The sequence below is a fragment of the Bos indicus x Bos taurus genome, chromosome 21 (genome assembly GCF_003369695.1).
Source record: "Bos indicus x Bos taurus breed Angus x Brahman F1 hybrid chromosome 21, Bos_hybrid_MaternalHap_v2.0, whole genome shotgun sequence".
In the NCBI taxonomy this organism is placed as follows: domain Eukaryota; kingdom Metazoa; phylum Chordata; class Mammalia; order Artiodactyla; family Bovidae; genus Bos; species Bos indicus x Bos taurus.
The window spans coordinates 27,196,188-27,220,767 of record NC_040096.1 but is presented as its reverse complement, the minus strand read 5'-3'; the positions used below and the strand labels follow the sequence as shown (position 1 = coordinate 27,220,767).

At 42.9% G+C, this 24,580-nt stretch overlaps 1 protein-coding gene across 1 annotated transcript in view; it reads left to right on the top strand.

Moving 5' to 3' along the window:
* Positions 1-1,517: 1,517 nt before the first annotated feature.
* The window catches only part of TMC3 (transmembrane channel like 3), a 53,860-nt gene continuing 30,797 nt past the window's right edge, over positions 1,518-24,580 (top strand). Inside the window, exons 1-9 of the mRNA XM_027521696.1 lie at positions 1,518-1,679; positions 3,539-3,685; positions 9,146-9,221; positions 12,897-12,978; positions 18,111-18,217; positions 19,313-19,411; positions 19,514-19,656; positions 23,125-23,272; positions 23,980-24,023. Coding sequence (XP_027377497.1) covers positions 1,591-1,679; positions 3,539-3,685; positions 9,146-9,221; positions 12,897-12,978; positions 18,111-18,217; positions 19,313-19,411; positions 19,514-19,656; positions 23,125-23,272; positions 23,980-24,023 — 935 coding nt within the window. The 5' untranslated portion in view covers positions 1,518-1,590. The remainder of the gene's footprint in view (positions 1,680-3,538; positions 3,686-9,145; positions 9,222-12,896; positions 12,979-18,110; positions 18,218-19,312; positions 19,412-19,513; positions 19,657-23,124; positions 23,273-23,979; positions 24,024-24,580) is intronic.

Genomic DNA, 24,580 nt, shown 5'->3' with positions numbered 1-24,580 from the left:
GTCTGACTCTGTGCGACAGCATGAACTGTAGCCCACCAGGCCGCTCTGTCCATGGGATTCTCCAGGCAAGAATACTGGAGTGGGTTGCTATTTCCTTCTCCAGGGGATCTTCCCGACCCAAGGATGGAACCTGCATCTCTCATGTCTCCTGCAGTGGTAGGCAGGTTCTCTACCACTAGCACCACCTGGAAAGCCCACTTTTTGGATAGTTTTTTTTGACTGCACCGCATGGCATGTGGGATCTAATTCCCCGACTTGGGATCAAACCTGCATCCCCTGCACTGGAACCATGGAGTCTTAACCACTGGACCACCAGGGAAGTCCCCTCTAGTTACTTTTAAATGGTGTAGGGGGGAAATGTATAGATAAAAATCAAGCAAATGTGACAAAACGTTAGCAATTGGTGGGTCTAGGTTATGAGTATACAGTACTTGTATGCTTTGTATTGTTCTATCAACATTTCTGTAGGTTTGACTTTTTTCAAAACAGAAAAATTAAGCTGAGAATAGTGGTAGTGGTAAAGAGTGGTAAAGTAGAGCTAGTGGTAAAGAAACCGCCTGTCAATGCAGGAGACGTAAGAGACACTTCTCCTATGAGAAGTGTTCTCTGGGAGTTCAGTCTCTGGGGGCAAGATCCCCTGGTAAAGAAACCGCCTGTCAATGCAGGAGACGTAAGAGACACTTCTCTTATGAGAAGTGTTCTCTGGGAGTTCAGTCTCTGGGGCAAGATCCCCTGGAGGAGGGCAGGGCAACCCACTCCAGTATTCTTTCTGGAGAATCCCATAGACAGAGAAGCCTGGCAGGCTACCATCCAAGGGGTCACAAAGAATCGCAGGTGACTGAAGTGACAGCGCACACAAGGGAGGAGGCATGGTTCATTATTGCAAAGTCTTGGTGTAGGAGTCCTTTGTTCCCAGATAGATCAAGTATTCTATAGATCTCCAACAGGAGAAACTGTTCTCTGTTCTGCAACTTTTCATCTCTATAGGAATGGAAAAGTGTTACACCCTTAAAGGTCAGAGCCTTGAGAATGGGCTCTCCTGTGTATTTCAAGCTATAGGCAACATTCTTAACACAATAGAATACAAAGGTTAAAATAAAAGAAATGATTTAATATGGAGTCAGATTTATTTTTCCCATTACATGGACACGACAAGATTCTTACTGTCTCTAAACTTTTTTATTGATAATTAAAAAACTAAACAAACAAGCTATGCCTTGCATCCTCCCTAAATATTTTCTGAACACCAGTCATGGTAACAGATATAAAGTGCTTTGCAAACAGCAGAGCCCTTTCTGGCACAAGGGGTCACCCACGTGATTATTTGGGCAGCACCAAGTGGTCTTAGATCACCTGGTCAAGCCTCTTGCCTTTGGCTGTCTTAACTCCAGCCAGTCTCTGCTGCTACAGCCACCTTAACATGCATATGCATGAGTGGCTTCCTGGCTTCTCTGCTCACAGCATCACTGCAGACGCACAGTCCTGCTCCTGAGAACTGGAGGGCAGAGCAACTCGCACAGCAGACTCCTGCCTGCCTGCTTCTCAGCGCCCTGCCCACCTCTCCTGATCCCTGGCAGCCAGCTGGCTCCCATGAAACCACCGAAGGCATCCCAGCGTTTTAGAAGCATCCGGAGAAATGCCAACCAGCACTACTTCTATCAGGAGTCCCTGCTGCTCAGGTGAGCCGTCCCGCCCATCCACTGTGCAGTGAAGGCAGGTGTGTGAGGAGGAAAAGCCTGGGTCCCCCTTGCTTGCATCTCTCCAGAGGACCAAGTGCCCATCTTCCTGGGTTCTCCTTCAGAATAAGCTCAGAAACTCCCTTATCCAGGTCTTCATCCGTCAAGGAAGACAGCCTCAGCCATGGGCACAGAGGGTAGTGTCTACCTGCTTCTGATCAGCATCAAAAAGCTTATACCCCAACCTGCCTTTATTGCTGGCCAAACCCACAGTCGTGCTTTATCTGTTTTCTCTTCTCTTTTACTCCATCAGCAATATCAAGAGAGAGCTGATGTATCGAGAGTAACAGACAATACATCTGTCATAATAAATGAGGTTTCTGTTGGAATATAGACTAGTTAGAAGTGGGGGAGTGTTACTTGAATTTGTTAAACATTTACAAAGATATATTAAAACCTCCATAAATTCAGAGAAGCTGGAGAAAATTCTCCTTGGAGTAAGTAAAAACAACCTGAATTAGAAAAAACAAAGGAATTATTTCCCCTTACCTTTAAGTGCTTCCTTGAAGAAATAGCCATAGCACAATACTCTTTATCCCCTCCTGAAAAGTTGCTTTACGGTACATGTGTCCTTTTGAATTAAGCACAGGAAGCTCAGCTCAGGTGCTCTGTGATGATCTACAAGGATGGGTGGGTTGGGGCCGGGGGCACGGGGCACGGTCCAATGGGGAGGGGATATATTCTATACTTTAAGCTGATTCACTTCATTGTAGAGCAGAAACCGTTATGGAGTCCAAGCTGACTCTGCTTGCCAAACGCCAGCCCAATGAATCTGAGAGAGGAGGGGTTGAGGCAAGGAACAGATTTTAACTGAGGAGAGTGGGCTATCGGAGAAGATGGCAGGCTAGTGCCTCAAAATAACCATCTAGTTACGACTTGGTTGCCAGGTCCTTTCCTTGATCAGAGATGGGGGGAAGTGAGGAAACAAAAGTAAAAAGACTTCAATCCTTACAAATATCCTCTAGAATGGCAAGCCTCAGGCAGGGGGATGTGTTAGTTTCACTTCCTTGCAGTCTTTCACAGGTGGGCGGCTCAGGCAGGCCATTATGTATGTTTAATAACAAAAAAGGGTTAAAGTCACAGAGGCAGTTCCAACATAAATTCAAAATTAACCTTTCCCAGTTACAAAACTAACACAACATTGTAAAGCAATTATATTCCAATAGATAAAAAATATGTAACATTACAGAAAACAATTTGCATTAGAATTAGTGTATTCATTTTCACTGGGAATAAATGTTGCTACACTTTGGAAAGTTGTTCTCCTTAGAGAGTAACTAATATCCTGAAATATTTGCCTGTGTAAATTTGTTTAGCTAATTTGTTCACAGAAACGGCTGCCTGTTTCCCATCCTTATCTCAGATTTCAAATGAATCCAAGCAGGAGTGCGGCCTGGGGGTGCTCTCTAGATGAGACAGTTTGGTTTTTATTTATTTTACATCCAGAATTAGGGGGCAGGAGGAGTCCTTTCTTTATGCTTTGCCACCAAAGATGCTGCTCTTCAGGAATCCTACATAAGTACTTTCTTGGTTCCTTTGACGACAGCTTCTGATAGCATCTTTTATCCTTCGAAGCTTTTGTTTTTCACTGACCCATCAAAGTCAGTGAATGTGTTCCAGTGGCTGCTAACACTACTGGATTCTCTCTCCAACACCCCAGATCCCTCTCCTCTTCTTCCACACACACCAGCTTCATACAGATGACCCCCAGAGAGCAAGAGGCTGAACTTACCCAGGGCAAAATCTTGGCGGGAAGTAATTCTACTAATCCGATTTCCTCCTTAATGCCCTGATCCATTCAGCAACTTGGAGGACAGCTTTACTGCGGATGAAACGGGGGACAGCCATGATCCAGAACAAATCTTTCAGAACATACAGTTCCAGAAAGATCTCATGGCAAACATTCGCTGTCGACCCTGGACCATGGGGCAGAAGCTGAGGGCGCTGAGGTAAGGGCCCCGATAGCACCAGGTGGTTATTGCAAGAGCGTGTGTGCTAATCTGCTTCAGCCCTGTTTGACTCTTTGTGACCTCAAGAACTGTAGCCTGCTAGGCTCCTCTGTCCATGGGATTCTCCAGGCAAGAATACTGGAGAGGGTTGCCAAGGCCTTCTCCAGAAATCAACTCTATTTCAAAAAAACACAAAGGGTCGTGTAGGGACTTGACTGGTGGTCCAGTGGCTGGGACTTTGCCTTCCAAGCAGAGGCTGTGGGTTCCTTCCCTGGTCAAGGAGCGAAGATCCCACTGCATTGGGGCCAAAAAAAACCCCCAAACAGAAGCAATATTGTAACATATTAATAAAGTTTTAAAAAATGGTCCACATCAAAAAAAAAAAAATCTAAGTCATGTATTCTATCAGAATTTTGAAAAGCATACAGAAACTCTGATGATTAATGATTATCTGAACTGTAAGAGGGTGAGTCTTTTTTAACCTGCGGGGAGAGCAAAGCAAATGATAACTTTTCAGTCAGGATTCAAGGAATGAACCAGGCGTTCCTCCGTAAGTGTAGCCAGGGCTCTGAGACGCCGATACCAGGGAGGCCCAGGCCAGCCATCAATCTCTCGGAGAACAGCTCGCCCTTCAAGACCTGCATTTGTCATCCCCTGTCACCTGTCTCCTCCCTGTCACCTGTCTCCTCCCAATTACCTTGAGAAACTACTGGAGCATTACTCCAGTAATTGGACCTGCGGAGACTCACCAGATCTATGGAAGGCAGAGAGAGCAGTGGACCCTGACTGCTCTGGGCCGAGGGAGTGTTGCTGAGGCAGAGAAATCAGGGAACTCCAGCCTTGGGTTTGGACCTACAGCCACCGATCTGGGAGGACAGAGCATGTATTTGTTACCTGTAGAGAGGCTGGGCTGTGACGAGGCCTGGGTTAGGAACTGTCCCCACTGCTGTTACTGACCAGGGTTCTTGGCATCCTTCAGTTCAGTTCAGTCGCTCAGTCGTGTCCAACTCTTTGTAACCCCATGGACCATAGCACGCCAGGCCTCCCTGTCCATCACCAGCTCCCAGAGTTTACCCAAACTCATGTCCGTTGAGTCGGTGATGCCATCCAACCATCTCATCCTCTGTCATCCCCTTCTCCTCCTGCCTTCGATATATCCCAGCATCAGGGTCTTTTCAAATGAGTCAGCTCTTCGCATCAGGTGGCCAAAATATTGAGGTTTCAGTTTCAACATCAGTTCTTCCAATGAACACTCAGGACTGATCTCCTTTAGAATGGACTAGTTGGATCTCCTTGTAGTCCAAGGGACTCTCAAGAGTCTTTTCCAACACCACAGTTCAAAAGCATCAATTCTTTGGCACTCAGCTTTCTTCACAGTCCAAATCTCACATCCATACATGACTACTGGAAAAACCATAGCCTTGACTAGACGGACCTTTGTTGGCAAAGTAATGTGTCTGCTTTTTAATATGCTGTCTAAGTTGGTCATAACTTTCCTTCCAAGGAGCAAGTGTCTTTTAATTTCATGGCTGCAGTCACCATCTGCAGTGATTTTCGAGCCCCCCAAAATAAAGTCTGCCACTGTTTCCACTCTTTCCCCATCTATTTGCCATGAAATGATGGGACCGGATGCCATGATCTTAGTTCTCTGAATGTTGAGTTTGAAGCCAACTTTTTCACTCTCCTCTTTCACTTTATCAAGAGGCTCTTTTGTTCTTCTTCACTTTCTGCCATAAGGGTGGTGTCATCTGCATATTTGAGGTTATTGATGTTTCTCCTGGCAATCTTGATTCCAACTTGTGCTTCATCCAGCCCAGCGTTTCTCATGATGTACTCTGCATATAAATTAAATAAGCAGGGTGACAATATACAGTCTTGACGTACTCTTTTTCCTATTTGGAACCAGTCTATTGTTCCATGTCCAGTTCAAACTGTTGCTTCCTGACCTGCATACAGATTTCTCAGGAGGCAGGTCAGGTGGTCTGGTATTCTCATCTCTTTCAGAATTTTCCACAGTTTATTGTGATCCACACAGTCAAAGGCTTTGGCATAGTCAATAAAGCAGAAATAGATGTTTTTCTGGAACTCTCTTGCTTTTTCAATGATCCAATGGATGTTGGCAATTTAATCTCTGGTTCCTCTGCCTATTCTAAAACCAGCTTGAACATCTGGAAGTTCATGGTTCACGGATTGCTGAAGCCTGGCTTGGAGAATTTTGAGCATTACTTTACTAGCATGTGAGATGAGTGCAATTGCGTGGTAGTTTGAGCATTCTTTAGCACTGCTTTTCTTTGTGGTTGGAATGAAAACTGACCTTTTCCAGTCCTGTGGCCACTGCTGAGTTTTCCAAATTTGCTGGCATATTGAGTGCAGCACTTTCACAGCATCATCTTTTAGGATTTGAAATAGCTCAACTGGAATTCCATCACCTCCACTAGCTTTGTTCATAGTGATGCTTCCTAAGGCCCACTTGACTTCACATTCCAGGATATCTGGCTCTAGGTGAGTGATCACACCATCGTGATTATCTGGGTTGTGAAGATCTTTTTTGTACAGTTCTTCTGTGTATTCTTGTCACCTCTTCTTAATATCTTCTGCTTCTGTTAGGTCCATACCATTTTGGTCCTTTATTGTGCCCGTCTTTGCATGAAATGTTCTCTTGGTATCTCTAATTTTCTTGAAGAGATCTCTAGTCTTTCCCATTCTGTTGTTTTCCTCTATTTCTTTGCACTGATCACTGAGGAAGACTTTCTTATCTCTCTTTGTTATTCTTTGGAACTCTGCATTCAGATGGGTATATCTTTCCTTTTCTCCTTCGCTTTTCACTTCTCTTCTTTTCACGGCTATTTGTAAGGCCTCCTCAGACAGCCATTTGCTTTTCTGCTTTTCTTTTTCTTGGGGATGGTCTTGATCCCTGTCTCCTGTACAATATCACGAATGTTCGTTCATAGTTCATCAGACACTCTATCTATCAGATCTAGGCCCTTAAATCTATTCCACTGCCTAATCGTAAAGGATTTGATTTAGGTCATACCTGAATGGTCTAGTGGTTTTCCCTACTTTCTTCAATTTAAGCCGGAATTTGGTAATAAAGAGTTCATGATCTGAGCCACAGTCAGCTCCCAGTCTTGTTTTGCTGACTGTATAGAGCTTCTCCATGTTTGGCTGCAAAAAATATAATCAATCTGATTTTGGTGTTGGCCATCTGGTGATGTCCATGTGTAGAGTCTTCTCTAGTATTGTTGGAAGAGGGTGTTTGCTATGACCAGTGTGTTCTGTTGGCAAAACTCTATTAACCTTTGCCCTGCTTCATTCTGTACTCCAAGGCCAAATTTGCCTGTTACTCCAGGTGTTACTTGACTTCCTACTTTTGCATTCCAGTCCCCTCTAATGAAAAGGACATCTTTTTTGGAGTGTTAGTTCTAAAAGGTCTTATAGGTCTTCATAGAACTGTTCAACTTCAGCTTCTTCAGCATTACTGGTCAGGGCATAGACGTGGATTAACGTGATATTGGATGGTTTGCCTTGGAAACAAACAGAGATCATTCTGTCAGTTTTGAGACTGCATCCAAGTACTGCATTTTGGATGCTTTTGTTGACTATGATGGCCACTGCATTTCTTCTAATGGATTCTTGCCCACAGTAGTAGATATAATGGTCATCTGAGTTCAATTCACCCATTCTAGTCCATTTTAGTTCACTGATTCCTAAAATGTTGATGTTCACTCTTGCCATCTCCTGTTTGATCACTTCCAATTTGCTTTATTCATGGATCTAACATTCCAGGTTCCTATGTAATATTGCTCTTTATAGCATCGGACCTTGCTTCCATCACCAGTCACGTCCACAACTGGCTGTTGGCCTCCTTAATCAATAGAAATTAACCAGAGGTCAGACAAGAAATTCAGACGAGGCTTTATTGGGGTCCCTGCTGCAGCAGGGAGGAACAAGAACAGATAACAGGTTCCCTTGTTTGCCAGCTCATTGAAGCAGGGTGGGGTGTACAAGTTTGTTCCTTACATGCAGTGAGGGTAGGGTGTGTTCAGGGGTCAGGCTGGAGGGGTGGCTTAGGTGGTCTGCCCACCCTGAGGTGGTGCTGTGTGCAGGGGGCATGCATAGTACCCTGCTTTTGTTCCTGACTCTTCAGAAGTGACAGTTTGGGTTTTGGTCTCTTTTTATCTTATTGTCCATAATTTGCCTCAACTGTGCGTGCAGGCAGTTCTTTTTAGTTTCTTTGTATTTTGTTGCCTGGGAGGTGTGTCCAGGTGCACACACTACAGGAAAGGGTCCCAGGTCCCAGCCTGGCTCACTGCTGCCTTGGCCCCCTACTCAGTCCTTACACACCCACCCTCTCCCATGGTTGCTTCAGTTCTGTCATCCTTATTAGCTAATGGGCTATTCCAGGGGAACAACTGTATTTTATGCACCTCTGTGTTCCACTGTACTTGACCTAAACAGGTATGCAGAAAGTCGCTTGCATGGAAAATGTAATGAATGAATTGGGAGAATAGCATACACTACCATGTGTAAAAAGATATCTAGTGGGAAGCTCCACTGCTGTAACACAGAGCTCAGCTGGGTGCTCTGTGATGACCTAGAGGGGTCGGATGGGGATGTGGAGGGAGGTATAAGAGGGAAGGGATATATGTATGCATACAGCTGATTCACATCATTGAACAGCAGAAACTAACACAACATCATAAAGCACCTATATCCCAATCAGAAAAGAAAAAAATTGACCTAAAATTTTATAATGAATGAATGAAATGAAATGAATTATTATTTTCGCTGATATAGGCCCCGTCTGTTGTTGGTGTTCAGTCGTTAAGTAACGTTTGACGTGACTCATGGACTGCAGCACACCAGGCTCTTCTGTCCTCCACTGTCTCCCAGAGTTTGCTCAAATTTATGTCCATTGAATTGGTGATGCCATCTAACTATCTTATCCTCTGCCACCCTCTTCTCCTTTTGCCTTCAGTCTTCCTCAGCAACAAGGTCTTTTCCAGTGAGTCAGCTGTTCTCACCAGGTGGCCAAAGTACTGGAGCTTCAGCTTCAGCTTCAGTCCTTCCAATGAATATTCAGGTTTATTTCTTTTAGGATTGACTGGTTTGATCTACAACTGACTGGAAAGATTGAGGGCAGGAGGGAAAGGGTGTGGCAGAGGATGAGATGTTTGGATGGCATCACCGACTCAATGGACCTGAGTCTGAGTGAACTCTGGGAGATAGTGCAGTACAGGGGAGCCTGGCATGCTGCAGTCCTTGGGGTCTCGAAGAGTCAGACACGACTTAGAGACTGAACAACAACTGGTTGTCAAAAGTTAGAAAACGCAAGATTTGCATAAGCGCATCTCTTCTCCACTGTTTGGCTATCTATTCCTACTGCACATTCACATGTGTTGCTGAGATTACCCGGGTGATAAACTTGTGCTCACCACCATGTTTTTGTTCTTTTCTCAGGCGAGCAAAGGATATTGTGCTGAAGTTTGAAGGGCGGTTGACCAGGACTCGAGGCTACCAAGCGGCGGGTGCCGAGGTAAAGAGCATACACACGCAGGTGCCCACTCTTCCTCTGGTCCCCTAGCCCAGGCAGTTGTAATTAACCTTGCACTTGCTGTACTATATGGGTTATAAACGTCCCTCATTAATAGTTGTTGAACAGTATGGTGAGCTCGAAGGTCCGAGTTTCCCAAAACTTGCATTTGAAGTCCCAGTGACGTCACTTAACAAATTATGCTTCCCGGAGGAAGCCCAACTCATCAGAAAAAGGAGATCTTCCCTTGGGAGAATGATCTGGCCTCTTTCCCAAGTGAAGCCCACTTACATGTGTGGGTTTTCTGCACTGTATTTCATCTAATAAGAAAGTTGCAGGCGTATTCCAATGCTCACTTTATAATACAGTGCTAGATTATTGCTTGTTACTTTTCCTATCCAGTTACTGACCATTGAACTTTAGTATACATGAAAGTATCTATTAATAAAGACATTCCAATAATTTTCATAAATGCTTCAAAAACAATGAAAAAAATTATTTCTTCCACTCTAATCCTCTACTTTCCATAGTATCTTTTGGTGGGGGATAAAGTAGATAAGAGTAACTTTTACTGCTTTGCTAGTATCTTTCTTTAAACTTCACATTTCAGTCATTGGATATATAATTTTCACATCAGACTAATTGTGTTGTTATTGTTTAGTCACTAACTCGTGTCCAACTCTTTGCAGTCCCATAGACTGTGGCCACCAGGGTCTTCTGTCCATGGAATTTCCCAGGCAAGAATATTGGAGTGGGTTGCCATTTCCTTCTCCAGGGGATCTTCCCAACCCAGGGATTGAACCCACTGTTCCTGCATTGGCAGGTGAATTCTTTACCATCTGAGCCACCAGGGAAGCCCCAGAGTAATTATAGTATACAAATACTTTTGTCTTGCTTTCTTTTTTTCAGGTAACACCATAACAAGGATTTTTCTCCATGTTGCTGTTTTATTTTTCACCATGTTTTTGTACTTATTGTTTTCGATGACTCTGTAATATTCCATCAGGAAGATGTATGTTAATTTAATTAGTTACTTGCCCGCTGGTGATATTTAAATAGCTTCTAATTTTTCATTAGTGTAAACAGACCTGCAAAGATTGTCTTTGTACAGATGGCTTTTCCAGTCTTTTAAAAGTCTTTTTTCTAGGCTACATGTCAAAACTATGACCTCTGTAGAAAAAAGGATGATCCATGTTTTTTGGTTCTTGATAAATATTAATCAACTGTTTTCCAAAAGCATTTACCATCCACTATGAAGACAGCAGATTTTTTCATTCTGACACTTTGGTTCTTCCCCTCCTCATTCATAACATCATTTCTCTACCCCTTTTTTTTTCGGGGTTAACTTTATTCATTCTTATATCTCATATGATAGTGATCAATGATTGTGTCTTTTTTATTGGAATATAATTGCTTTACAATGTTGTATTAATTTCTGCTGTACAACAAAGTGAATCAACTATATATGTGTATATATATCCCCTCCCATCCACCCTTATCCCTCCTCTCGGGTCATCACAGAGCACCAGGTTGAACCCCCTGTGCTATACAACGTCTTCTCACTAGCTACCTATTTTATGCATGGTAGTATATATATATCAATCCCAGTCTCCCAGTTTGTCCCACCCATCTCCCCCCGCCATGTCCACATGTCCCTTCTCTACAAGTATGTCTATATTTCTGCCTGGGAAATAGGTTCATCTGTACCATTTTTCTAGATTCCATACATATGCATTAGTATATGATATTTGCTTTTCTTTTGCTGACTTCAGTTCAGTTGCTTAGTTGTGTCTGATTCTTTGCGACCCCATGGACTGCAGCATGCCAGGCCTTCCTGTCCATCACCAACTCCCAGAGCTTGCTCAAACTCATGTCCATTAAGTCAGTGATGCCATCCAACCATTTTATTCTCTGTCCTCCCCTTCTCCTCCTGCCTTCAATCTTTCCCAGCATCAGGGTCTTTTCCAATGAATCAGTTCTTCACATCAGGTGACCAAAGTATTGGAGTTTCAGCTTCAACATCGGTCCTTCCAATGAATATTCAGAACTGATTTCCTTTAGGATTGACTGGTTGGATCTCCTTGCAGTCCAAGGGACTCTCAAGAGTCTTCTCCAACACCACAGTTCAAAAGCATCAATTCTTCGGTGCTCAGCTTTCTTTATACTACAACTCTCACATCCATACATGACCACTGGAAAAACCATAGCCTTGAGTAGACAGACATTTGTTGGCAAAGTAATGTCTATGCTTTTTAATATGCTGTCTAGGTTGGTCACAGCTTTTCTTCTAAGGAGTAAGCGTCTTTTAATTTCATGGCTTCAGTCACCATATGCAGTGATTTTGGAGCCCAAAATAAAGTCTGACACTGTTTCCACTGTTTCCCCATCTATTTGCCATGAAGTGATGGGACCAGATGCCATGTTCTTAGTTTTCTGAATGTTGAGTTTCAAGCCAACTTTTTCACTCTCCTCTTTCACTTTCATCAAGAGGCTCTTTAGTTCTTTGCTTTCTGCCATAAGGCTGGTGTCATCTGCATAGAGGTTATTGATATTTCTCCCAGTAATCTTGATTGCAGCTTGTGCTTCTTCCAGCCCAGCATTTCTTTTGATGTACTCTGCATATAAGTTAAATAAGCAGGGTGACAAAATACAGCCTTGATGTACTTTCTTTCTGACTTACTTCCCTCTATATGACAGACTTTAGGTCCATCCACATATCTCCAAATGACCCAATTTTGTTCCTTTTAATGGCTGAGTGATAGTCCATCTTACATACATTAATGTACATTGTATATACATTGCATTCAGAATTAAATCCAGACTCCTTCCTCTGACCCACCAGATCAGCCATTTCCTACATTTTGACCTCCTCTCATTCCTTTCTTCTTATTCTTTCCTGTAAAATGCCCAGCTAATGCTAACCCACAGGCTTCTCCTAGCTATTCTCCCTTTCTAGGTAGCTCCTCTAAGGACTAATTATTTTTTGAACTATTGATTAATTTTCATTCACATCTCAGCTCATGTATGACCTCCCCAGATAGACCTTCCTTGACCCTTTGTTTCAAAAAGCTATCCCCCAGTTCTAATGAGTTGAATTCTTCGTTGTTTCCTCCCTTCTACCTGGATGCAAACTCCATACCAGCTGATACCTCACACATCTTGCTCATGATTTGTATCCGAGGTATTGGAAACGCAATGTAGGTGGTCAGTACACACTCTGGATGGACAGATTGTTCATAAGCTATGATACATGTTGTTAGTACACATCTGTTCCCAATGATCTTAGAAGCCTTACCAAATCTCAATAACCCAGGCCTGAAATTAGGACCCATTTCTTCCTTGGTTTTGCTTAATTTTGTGTTCACTTTGCTCTTAAAAGTCTTCCCTGGTGGCCCAGATGGTACAGTCTGCCTGCAATGAAAGAGACCTGGATTTGATTCCTGGGCCGGGATGATCCCCTGGAAAAGGGAATGGCAACCCACTCCAGTATTCTTGCCTAGAGAATCCCATGGACAGAGGATCCTGGTGGCTACAGATCACCGGCTTGAAAAGTCAGACACAGCTGAGCGACTGAGCATGCCCGCTGGGAGCCTCACCCCCATGTAGGACCTGGGCTCCACACAATCACTGCCACCATCATGAATGTCAAGTCCTCTAATCCTGCTCCCTTCTCTCTAGCTGTGGCGGAAGTTTGCTCGCCTGGCTTGTAACTTCGTGGTCATCTTCATCCCCTGGGAAATGAGGATAAAGAAAATCGAAAGTAAGTGCTGGCGCTTGGAGGAGTAGGGTGGGAGGTGGTGCTGGTGGGCAGCCAGCAGTGAGGTCTGAGATGGGTCTGGGGTGAACTGGTTCCTACACTGGGCAGTCAGGGCCCTTGTACACACAGTGCTGACTGAGGCTGCCCAGGGGTCTATAGAGGTGGGAGACATAGTGTTTGTCTCTGCCACCTCCCAGGATAAAAACAGCCCCACATTCCTCTGGAGCTCTGTCAGTTCTCTGTCAGTTCATGCCTTATATAATATACAATATTATATAATATTGTATATTGTATAATATATATTGTATATATATTATATACATATATATATATATAATCAGTAATCTTGATTGAAGCTTGTGCTTCATCCAGCCCAGCATTTCTCATGATGTACTCTGCATATAAGTTAAATAAGCAGGGTGACAATATGCAGCCTTGACTTACTCCTTTCCCTATTTGGAACTAGTCTGTTTTTCTATGTCCAGTTCTAACTGCTTCTTCTTGACCTGCATACAGATTTCTCAGAAGTCAGGTCAGGTGATCTGGTATTCCCATCTCTTGAAGAATTTTCCACAGTTTATTGTGATCCACACAGTCAAAGGCTTTGGCATAATCAGTAAAGCAGAAGTAGATGATTTTCTAGAACTCTCTTGCCTTTTTGATGATGCAACGGATGTTGGCAATTTGATTTCTGGTTCCTCTGCCTTTTCTAAATCCAGCTTGAAATCTGGAAGTTCATGGTTCATGTACTGTTGAAGCCTGGGTAGGAGAATTTTGAGCATTACTTTGCTAGCATGTGAGATGAGTGCAGTTCTTCAGTAGTCTGAACATTCTTTGGCATTGCCTTTCCTTGGGATTGGAATGAAAACTGACGTTTTCCAGTCCTGTGGCCACTGCTGAGTTTTCCAAATTTGCTGGCATATTGAGTGCAGCACTTTCACAACATCATCTTTCAGGATTTGAAATAGCTCAACTGCAATTCCATCACCTCCACTAGCTTTGTTCGTAGTAATGTTTCCTAAGGCCCACTTGACTTTGCATTCCAGGATGTCTGGCTCTTGGTGAGTGATCACACCATCATGCTTATCTGGGTCATGAAGATATTTTTTTGTACAGTTCTTCTGTGTATTCTTGCCACCTCTTCTTCTTAATATCTTCTGCTTCTGTCAGGTCCATACCATTTCTGTCCTTTATTGTGCCTATCTTTGCATGAAACGTTCCTTTGGTATCTCTAATTTTCTTGAAGAGATCTCCAGTCTTTCCCATTCTATTGTTTTCCTCTATTTCTTTGCATTGATCACTGAGGAAGACTTTCTTATATCTTCTTGCTCTTCTTTGGAACTTTGCATTCAAATGGGTATATTTTTCCTTTTCTCCTTTGCCTTTCACTTCTTTTCTTTTCACAGCTATTTGTAAGGCCTCCTCAGACAACCATTTTGCCTTTTTGTATTTCTTTTTCTTGGGTATGGTCTTCATCACTGTCTCCTGTACAGTGTCACAAACCTCCATCCGTAGTTCTTCAGGCACTTTGTCTATCAGATCTAATCCCTTGGATCTATTTGTCACTTCCACTGTATAATCATAAGGGATTTGATTTAAATAGGAAACCATGAGGGAATAAAAAGAAATACAAGTACTGTGATGTGAGAATGGAAGCCTGTCAAATTCTGAAAGTAAAGAAGGAATCACCAGGAACATACTGTTATATTTAACTACACATAAAAGAAATTTTATGTACATAAAAAATAGAGGTAAAAGTTAGATTACAAATTGAGGAGGGGAAAAGCATTTTTAACATTTAAGTGATATTAATCCCTTTCATACCAGTGGTAGAAATGTCAATTGGGATGCTATTTCTAGGGGAAAGTGGTAATTTGAACCAAACATCTTCAAAATCTTTATACTGTTTGATAGAACCCTTCTATTCCCTAACAACCAGAGAAAAGAGTAGCCACAACAAAATCAAACACACTTGATTCCCTTCCCAGATCCCTTTACTTGTCTGGTCCACCCTTTTTCAGCTGTTCTGAGCACTGGCTGCTATGACTTCTGGCCGCTCCCTTCTCTCGAGGATTAGTCTTGGCCCACATTGTTCCAGATGTTGGGCAGACATCACCTGCTCCCCCAGCCCCACTGGAGAGCCTACAGGTGATGACTAAGGGGTATTCAAGTCTAGCTTCTTGTTCAAAGTGGAACCAACACTATGATGAAACTTGCCCTCCAGAGCTTCCCATGGGATTAGGCTAAGCCAGGTTCAAGTTGAGACCACATTTTTGCTCAGCTCTTTCCCCTGACCTCCTCTGACCCACTTTCTCTTGAGATTGCTTCCTCAATATATTGTGTTCAGTTCAGTTCAGTCGATCAGTCATGTCCGACTCTTTGCCACCCCATGGACTGCAGCATGCCAGGCTTCCCTGTCCATCACCAACACCTAGAGCTTGCTCAAACTCATGTCCATCAAGTCAGTGATGCCATCCCACTATCTCATCCTCTGTCGTCCCCTTCTCCTTCTGCCTTCAATCTTTCCCAGCATCAGGGTCTTTTCCAGTGAGTCAGTTCTTCCCATCAGGTGGCCAAAGTATTGGAGTTTCAGCTTTAGCATCAGTCTTTCCAATGAATATTCAGGACTGCTTTCCTTTAGGATGGACTAGTTGGATCTCTTTGCAGTCCGAGGGACTCTCAAGAGCCTTCTCCAATACCACAGTTCAAAACATCAACACTTCAGCGCTCAGCTTTCTTGATAGTTCAACTCTCACATCCATACATGACTACTGGAAAAACCATAGCTTTGACTAGATGGACCTTTTTTGGTAAAGTAATATCTCTGCTTTTTAATAGGCTGTCTAGGTTGGTCATAGCTTTTCTTCCAAGGAGCAAGCGTCTTTTAATTTAATGGCAGCACTCACCGTCTGCAGTGATTTTGGAGTCAAAAAAAAAGAAAACTTCTCACTGCTTCCCCATCTATTTGCCATGAAGTGATGGAACCAGATGCCATATCTTAGTTTTCTGAATGTTGAGTTTTAAGCTAACTTTTCACCCTCTTTCGCTTTCATCAAGAGTCTCTTTAGTTCTTCTCTTTCTGCCATAAGGGTGGTGTCATCTGCATATCTGAGGTTATTGATATTTTTCCGGTTATCTTGACTCCAGCTTGTGCTTCATCCAGCCCAGCACTTCACATGATATACTCTGCACTTAAGTTAAATAAGCAGGGTGAAAATATACAGCCTTGACATACTCCTTCCCCGATTTGGAGCCAATCTGTTGTTTTATGTCCAATTTTAACTGTTGCTACCTGACCTGCATACAGGTTTCTCAGGAGTCAGGTCAGGTGGTCTGGTATTTCCTTCTCTTTAAGAATTTTCCACAGTTGTTGTAATCCACACAGTCAAAGGCTTTGGTATAGTCAATAAAGCAGAAGTAGATGTTTTTCTAGAACTCTCTTGCTTTTTCGATTATCCAACAGATGTTGGCAATTTGATCTTTGGTTCCTCCGCCTTTTCTAAATCCAGCTTGAACATCTGGAAGTTCATGGTTCATGTACTGTTGAAGCCTGGCTTGGAGAATTTTGAGCATTACTTTGCTAGCATGTGAGATGAGTGAAATTGTGCGGTAGTTTGAACATTCTTTGGCATTCCCTTTCTTTGGGATATAAATCATGTTCAGTTTAGTTCAGTTCAGTTCAGTCGCTCAGTCATTTCCGACTCTTTGCGACCCCATGAATTGCAGCATGCCAGGCCTCCCTGTCCATCACCAACTCCTGGAGTTCACTCAAACTCACATCCATCGAGTCGGTGATGCCATCCAGCCATCTCATCCTCTGTCGTCCTCTTTTCCTCCTGCCCCCAATCCCTCCCAGCATCAGTCTTTTCTAATGAGTCAGCTCTTCACATGAGGTGGCCAAAGTACTGGAGTTTCAGCTTTAGCATCATTCCTTCCAAAGAACACCCAGGACTTCTCAGGCTCTGATTCTAGGAAATCTGACCTTAGAAACTGATTTCTGCAGAATCATTTATGCTAGCAAATACTCTACCTAGTGAAAAGTTAGAAACTTCCAAAAAGTCAGGGAGTTGAGTTTAAGTTAAATAAATTATGGAACAATAAAATTCATTTTATAGGGAAACATTTTGTATGAGAAAATGTTCATAATAGATTGTTAACCCTGGATATGTAGAGACATGGCAGTTTTATACCAAAAAATACACATATAGGATGACAATGGATGGTTCCACTAAAAATTTACTATAAAGTAATTGTAGTAGTGATTTTAATTTAGTAGCCTTGGAGTAAGTGACTTTTTTTGGCTTTCTTTGTGTTTTACTACTTATTATGAAACATAAGATATATTTGAAATAAAATTTCAAGATGCTACTTTTCCAAAGTGTGATACAAGTCCACCTGCTCCAGAAAGTCATCAGAAGTGTCACCTACATCCCCATCAAACCTCCTCTAAGCCCCCTTGTTTTCTCAGTAGAAATTTGTTTTTAGTCATTTTTCGGCTATGCTGTGGGGCACGCAGGAACCTCAGTTCCAGGACCAGGGAGTGGTCCACCTGCGGGCCACCTGCAGTAGAAGCAGGGAGTCTTAACCACTAGACCATCAAGGAAGTCCCAGAAATTTGTTTTTAAATGTCCTTTTTTATTTTAGAATAAGTTTAGATGTATGGAAAAGTGGCAAGGAGAATTCTAATAACCCCTTTGACCACTTTCACCTAATGTTAACATCTAACACGCTGTTATTTCTTTTGAAATTAAGACAAAAGAATCCTTACAATATCCTTGGAATTTTCCAAACTATGCAAAATGAAAAAGAAATCTTTTAAATCCTCAAAAGAGGCTGATATTTCTGAACGTAGATGAAATGTAAATCTGATAAAAAGCATTTTAGATCCATATGACATGAGGGAAAGTGTGACATTAGGGATTAAGGATGTATGTATGTAACTGGTAGATATAAAGGAATGTGTTAATCCTTCTGAATGATCATCATGGGTCAAGACCCTGATAGGGATATTATTGCATTCTTAGTCAATGTCCTGCTGATGTAAGAAAAAAAAAAAATAAGTGTTGCTTTACAGAGAACTTCTTACACTGGGAGAATTTTCTTTAAACTGTGCTCCTTACCTTGTTTTTCTTTAGGTCATTTTGGATCTGGTGTTGCCTCTTATTTCATATTCTTGAGATGGTTATTTGGGATCAATATTGTGCTCACGATTATGACAGGTGCTTTTATTGTTCTTCCAGAGGTAAGAACTATATCAGGAGAGTTTAAAGTGCCGTTTGTTATAAAGAAGAGATGTTTAGAGCTGTAGCGTAAGACAGGCACACTCATTATCCTGGTGGGAAGGATAATCTATGTGTCCAAACAGGGCTTGGTGACCTTTTTTCAGTAAAGGGCCAGATAGTAAATATTTCAGTCTTTGTGGGCTTCTTAAATCTGCTACATCATACAAACGTGACTGATAAGCCCTAGGTCACTAGTAAGTGTGGCTGCATTCCGATAAAATTTTATTTATGAGTGCTGAGTCACTCAGTCATGTCTGACTCTTTGCGACCCCATGGACTGTAGCCCCCAGACTCCTCTGTCCATGGGATTCTCCAGGTAAGAATACTGGAGTGGGTAGCCATTCCCTTCTCCAGGGGATCTTACCGACCCAGGGATTGAACCCAGGTCTCCTGTATAGCAGACAGATTCTTTACCATCTGAACCACCTGGGAAGCAATTTTGGATTCTTTTCCAACCATTTAAAAATATGCAATGGTCTCCCCAGGTGGTTCAGTGGTAAAGTATCCAACTGTCAAGCAGTAGATGTGGGGTTGATCTCTGAGTTGGGAAGATCCTCCAGAGAAGAAAATGGCAACCTACTCCAGCATTCTTGCCTGGGAAATCCCACAGGCAGAGGAGCCTGGGGGTCTATAGTCCATGGGGTCACAAAGAATTGGATATGACTTAGCCACTAAACCACCACCACTCAAACTTTCCTTAGCTCTTGGGCCACACAAAAGGAAGTGTTAGGCTGGATTTGGCTTATGGGCCAGTGTGCAGACATTGTGTTAAAGTAAAATCTATTTCTCAACTAAACTTTATCTTTGCAAAGCAAATGGGACCATTTCCTATGCCATTATAGAAACCCAGTGGCTTCAAATATCCTCCCTTAGAAGCCATGTCCAGACTAGAGAGCACACTCAGACTGGCCCCAATCAGGTAAATGAAAGTCTGGCCACTTGTGAAGAATCCACTTCCTAAGAGTCTTGTAGGTGCAGCATCTTCACAAGTGCATGGAGATCAGTGGCCCCTTTTCTTCCAGAGGACTGTGTGATTGCCTTTCCTCTGTCACCAGCTCATTGCAGGCCAACCGTTTGGAAGCACAGCCAGCAAGACCATCCCCAAGGAGCATATTGCATCTGCCCAAGATCTGGACACCGTTTGGTCTCTGGGGGTGAGGTTCAGGCCCAGCCACGTTCTTGTCTCGAGGTGGGAGGGGGTTGTGAATGTTCTAGAACCTGGGAGTCAGAAATGACATCGAGTGCTCTCTCTGCAGGGTTACCTCCAGTACTCAGTCCTCTTCTATGGCTACTATGGCAGGGAGAGACGGATCGGGAGAGCTGGCTACCGGCTGCCCTTGGCCTATTTCCTGGTGGGGATGGCGGTGTTTGCTTACAGCTTCATCATCCTCTTAAAAAAGTATGTCCGTTCAGTTCCTCAAAATCCATGCCAAAATGCTGTGGATGATCTCATTTCATCTTGTCACTAATCCTGCAAAGTCAGGGCATACATCTGCCCATGTTACAGATTAGGCCTGGTGTCCTTGCTCAGTCCTATCTGACTCTGCAACAACTGTATGACCTATAGCCCATCAGGTTACTCTGTTCCTGTAATTTTCCAGGCATGAATGGAGGGGATTGCCATTCCCTCCTCCAGCGGATCTTTCAATCCAAGGATTAAACCTGTGCCTCCTGCATTGGCATGCGGATTCTTTACCACTAGTGCCACCAGGGAAGCTCCGATCTTGTGTACACACCAGCTTGTCTTCATCACACTGCCCCTTGTGTCATCATAGCAAAGTTCAGGTAGAAGGGATTAGGATAAAAAAAGATAAAACAGTCATCATCATCATTATCATCAAGCAGACAAAATCTAGGGAGATGCAGTGACTTGAGGACCTTAAGAGTTCATGCAAAAATGTGGACACGTATATGTATGATTGAGTCCCTTCACTCTGCACCTGAAGCTATCACAATATTGTTAATCTGCTATCAGTTCAGTTAATGTCCAACTCTTTTCAACCCCATGGACTGTACCACACCAGGCTTCGCCGTCCATCACCAACTCCCGGAGCTTGCTCAAACTCATATCCATCAAGTCAGTGATGCCATCCAACCATCTCATCCTCTGTCGTCCCCTTCTCCTCCTGCCCTCAATCTTTCCCAGCATCAGGGTCTCTTCCGATGAGTCAGTTCTTTGCATCAGGTGGCCAAAGTATTGGAGTTTCAGCTTTAGCATCAGTCCTTCCAGTGAATATTCAGGACTGATTTCCTTTAGGATGGACTGGTTTGATCTCCTTGCAGTCCAAAACCCTAATAAGCAATAAAAGGTTAAAGAAAAACAGGAACATGATGAAAACCAGCCAATAAGAATATTGTTGAAATATGTTTATTGATAGGTAAGGTTCTGTTTATAATTATGGTTATAATTAAATTATTATAAAACAGAAGAAACAGCAGGTGGTGCTAGTGGTAAAGAATCTGCCTGCCAGTGCAAAAGAAGCAGGAGATGTGTGTTCCATCTCTGGGTTGGGAAGATCCGCTGGAGAAGGAAATGGAAGCCCACTCCAGTATTCTTGCCTGGATAAATTCCATGGACAGAGGAACCTAGTGGGCTATAGTCCGTGGAGCTGCAGAGAGTCAGACACAACTGAGTGACTGAGCATGCATACTCACATACAGGGAGATGCAGAGTGACTTGAGGGCCGAAAGTTCACAGGAAGCTTTCCAGCTTAGCCTCTGGGGGGCCTCAAGACCCCACCTACAACACGAACCCTTTTCTGGATGTTACAGTTTAAGAGACAAATTGCTGTCAACTCTGGAGCAGGAAACATGGATAGACAGAAAGGGAAAAGCTTCTAAGAGGAGAGAAGCTCTAGAGCAGCAGGCTTTTTTGGCCCTGGGGACCATTTTCATGGAAGACCATTTTTCCATGGAGGGTAGGGGATGGTTTGGGGATAATTCAAGTGCATTATTTTTATTGTGCATTTTATTTCTATTATTATTACATTGTAATATGAAATAATTATATACCTCGCCATTATGCACACTCTAGGAGCCCTGAGTTTGTTTTCCTGTAACTAGACAGTCCCATCTGGGGGTAATGAGAGAGAGATGGGGAGTGGCTGAAGTACAGATGAAGTTTCGTTTGCTGCCCTGAACGGCCCGGTTCCTAACAGGCCACGGACCAGTACTGGTGCATGGCTCAGGAGTTGGGGATCTCTGGCCTGAAGAACAGGAGGACTTTCTCCTGAGGACAGAATCGCGACTCCTGCCTTACATCTAATGCAAAGTCCTGTATAAGAGGTATCTAACAGGCTCCCACTTGGTGGGGTAGTTGCTTCATCGGGCAGGGGCTCCAAGGAGAACTGATTTAGTTCAAAGTAAAGAATTTTGTTTCATGGAAAAGGAAATGGCAACCCACTCCAATATTCTTGACTGGAAAATCGCATGGATGGAGAAGCCTGGTGGGCTATAGTCCATGGGGTCGCAAAGAGTCGGACACGACTGAGCGACTTGACTTTACTTACTTTACTTCCCATGCTTAGACCATACCACTGCTTTTCTCATAAGAACATTTAAGTACTTGAGCATTGTTAAGTTAAAGATACCTTATTTCTGAGCTTTCACTTGGAATGTTTATTTTAATGTGTTCTTTATTTTGCACTGGTTCTACCTATAGTTACATGGTATATGTATGGCTGACTTGTAATGATTCTAGAACAGTGCTGCTTAAACGATCTGCGATGAAGAACCTTTTAAAAGATTTCTTAAATCTTTTTAAAAATTTCCAATCCTTCGCGAGCCAGAACTTACGCAAAAACACAATAAAAACATCAGACTACTAAAAAAAAGAATTTTGTTTCACAGTCACAGCTGCACACGTGCAGTGAGTGCACACACTTACAGGGACCTCCTGACCACCAGTGATGAGAGAGCTTATGCAATGGACTCACCCAAGAACGTGCTGTTTTCACACTGTTCAGAGCAGGTGGTTGAGGACACAAGCCACAAGTGGGGCTGAACCCAGCCTAGGCTCTGCTAGGCTAAATATTTAGTATTTAGTTGACTTTTCAATATTGTGTAAGTTTAAGGTGTACAGCCAAGTGAATCAGTTATACCTATATATGTGTGCTAATGTGCTCAGTTGCTCAGTCCTGTCTGACTCTCTGTGACCCTATAGACTGTACCCCACCAGGCTCCTCTGTCCATGGACTTCTCCAGGTAAAAATACTGGAGTGGGTTGCCACTTCCTACTCCAGGGGATCTTTCTGACCCAGAGATTGAACCCACATCTCTTGCATCTCCTGCATTGGCAAGTGGATTCTTTACCACTAGCGCCACCTGGGGGAAGCTTACATATACACAAGTTCACTCTTAGAACATAGGCCATTAAAGAGTATCGAGTAGCATTCCCTATGGTATGGAGCAGATCCTTATTAATTATCTGTTTTATGTACAGCAATATGTATGTGTCAATCCCAATGTTCCAGTTTATCCCTCCCCCACCCTTATCCCACCCCCAGTAACCATAAGTTTATGTTATACATCTTAACTCTGCTTTGGTTTTGTAGGTAAGTTCATTTGTAGACTTTTTGTTTTTTAAGATTCCACACATGAGTGATATCACATGATATTTGTCTTTATCTGACCTACTTCACTTAGTATGAGGATCTCTGGTTGCATCCATGTTACTGCAAATGGCATTATTATTCTTTTTATGGTTGAGTAATACTCCATTTTTATATACACCACATGTTCATCTATTCCTCTGTTGGTGGATGTTTAGGTTGCTTCCATGTGCTGGCTATTGTGAATGGGGCTGCAGTGAACATTTGGGTGCATGTGTCTTTTTTGAATTATGGTTTTCTCTGGTCCTCTTGTGCAGGATGGCTAAGAACTCCCGCATGAGCCTCGCCAGTGCTTCCAATGAAAACTACACATTCTGCTGGCGGGTGTTCTGCGCTTGGGATTACCTCATTGGAAACCCAGAGGCGGCCGAGAGCAAAACCGCAGCCATCGTGAACAGCATCAGGGTGAGTTAGGGAGCCTGTCCAGGCTGCCAGGAGTCAGGGCTCTGCAGACCACAGCCTTTATAGCAAGAGCCGCTGGCCTTCTGCTGGGGGTCAGCATGGTCCTGTTCCCACAGTGCTCAGACCAAGGCAGCCACAGTCTCCAAAGTCACGTGACATGATGTGTTTCCTGCCCCGCCCCCCACATGCCCCAAACAATCTGATGGTGTACAGGAGGAAGACACTGGAACTTTTTAAAAAAAATTTCATCCTTCTAAAATTTCCATGTGTGTATCTGTGTTAATTTGCATAATGGATTACTACCATGTTGCATGTATTTAACTTGTAAATGAATAAATACATCTATGTGGGAGATACAAGCTCTTAGTGTTGACTTAGAAGATAACACAGTAAAAAGCATTCAGAGACAGAGCTCCTGAACAACAACATTACAGCTAAATGGTGCCTGCTTCTGAGAAAAAAATGATTCAGATCATTTTGATGATCTCAATAATTTACTTCTCCATTTATTCTTTCCATTCTCTAGTTGCCTTTTTAAATCTATTATTATACAAAGTGCTGATATCAATAGAGTCTTATAGAATGAAGTCTAGGCATTGAATTTATGATTAAAAATACTGGATAAGTCATTTCTCTCATAAACTATTTGTAAAAATTTATGATTAATGATAATACTAAGCTTTCAATACTGTATGTGTCTTTCTTTAAAGGAGGCTATACTGGAAGAACAGGAAAAGAAGAAAAGCAAAAACCTGTATGTATGACAAACTCCCCACACTAGAGTCATTGATAAGCTGTTTTAATTTGGTGCCCAAATCACCAGAGTCTATCTCATTTTCATACAACGTCAGGCAGTTCTTTTCTCTTAAAATCTATCCATCTCATAATGTGGTAGGTGGGAACCCTATAATTTTTCTCTCTTTAAGAATATTTACTATTTATTTATTTGGTTGTGACAGGTCTTAGTTGCAGCATGTGGGATGTAGTTCCCTGTTGAGTGTCTAATTGCTCAGTCATGTCTGACTCTTTGCGACCCAATGGTCTGTAGCACACCAGGCTCCCCTGTCCTTTACTATCTTCTGCAGTTTGTTCAAATTCATGTCCAGTGAGTTGGTGATCCTATCTAACCATCTTATCCTCTGTCGTCCCCTTCTCCTTCTGCCCTCGATCTTTCCCGGCATCAGCGTCTCTGCAATGATTTGGCTCTTTGAACCAGGTGTCGAAAGTATTGGAGCTTTAGCTTCAGCATCAGTCTTTCCAATGAATATTCAGGGTTGATTTCCTTTAGGATTGACTGGTATACAGAGCAAT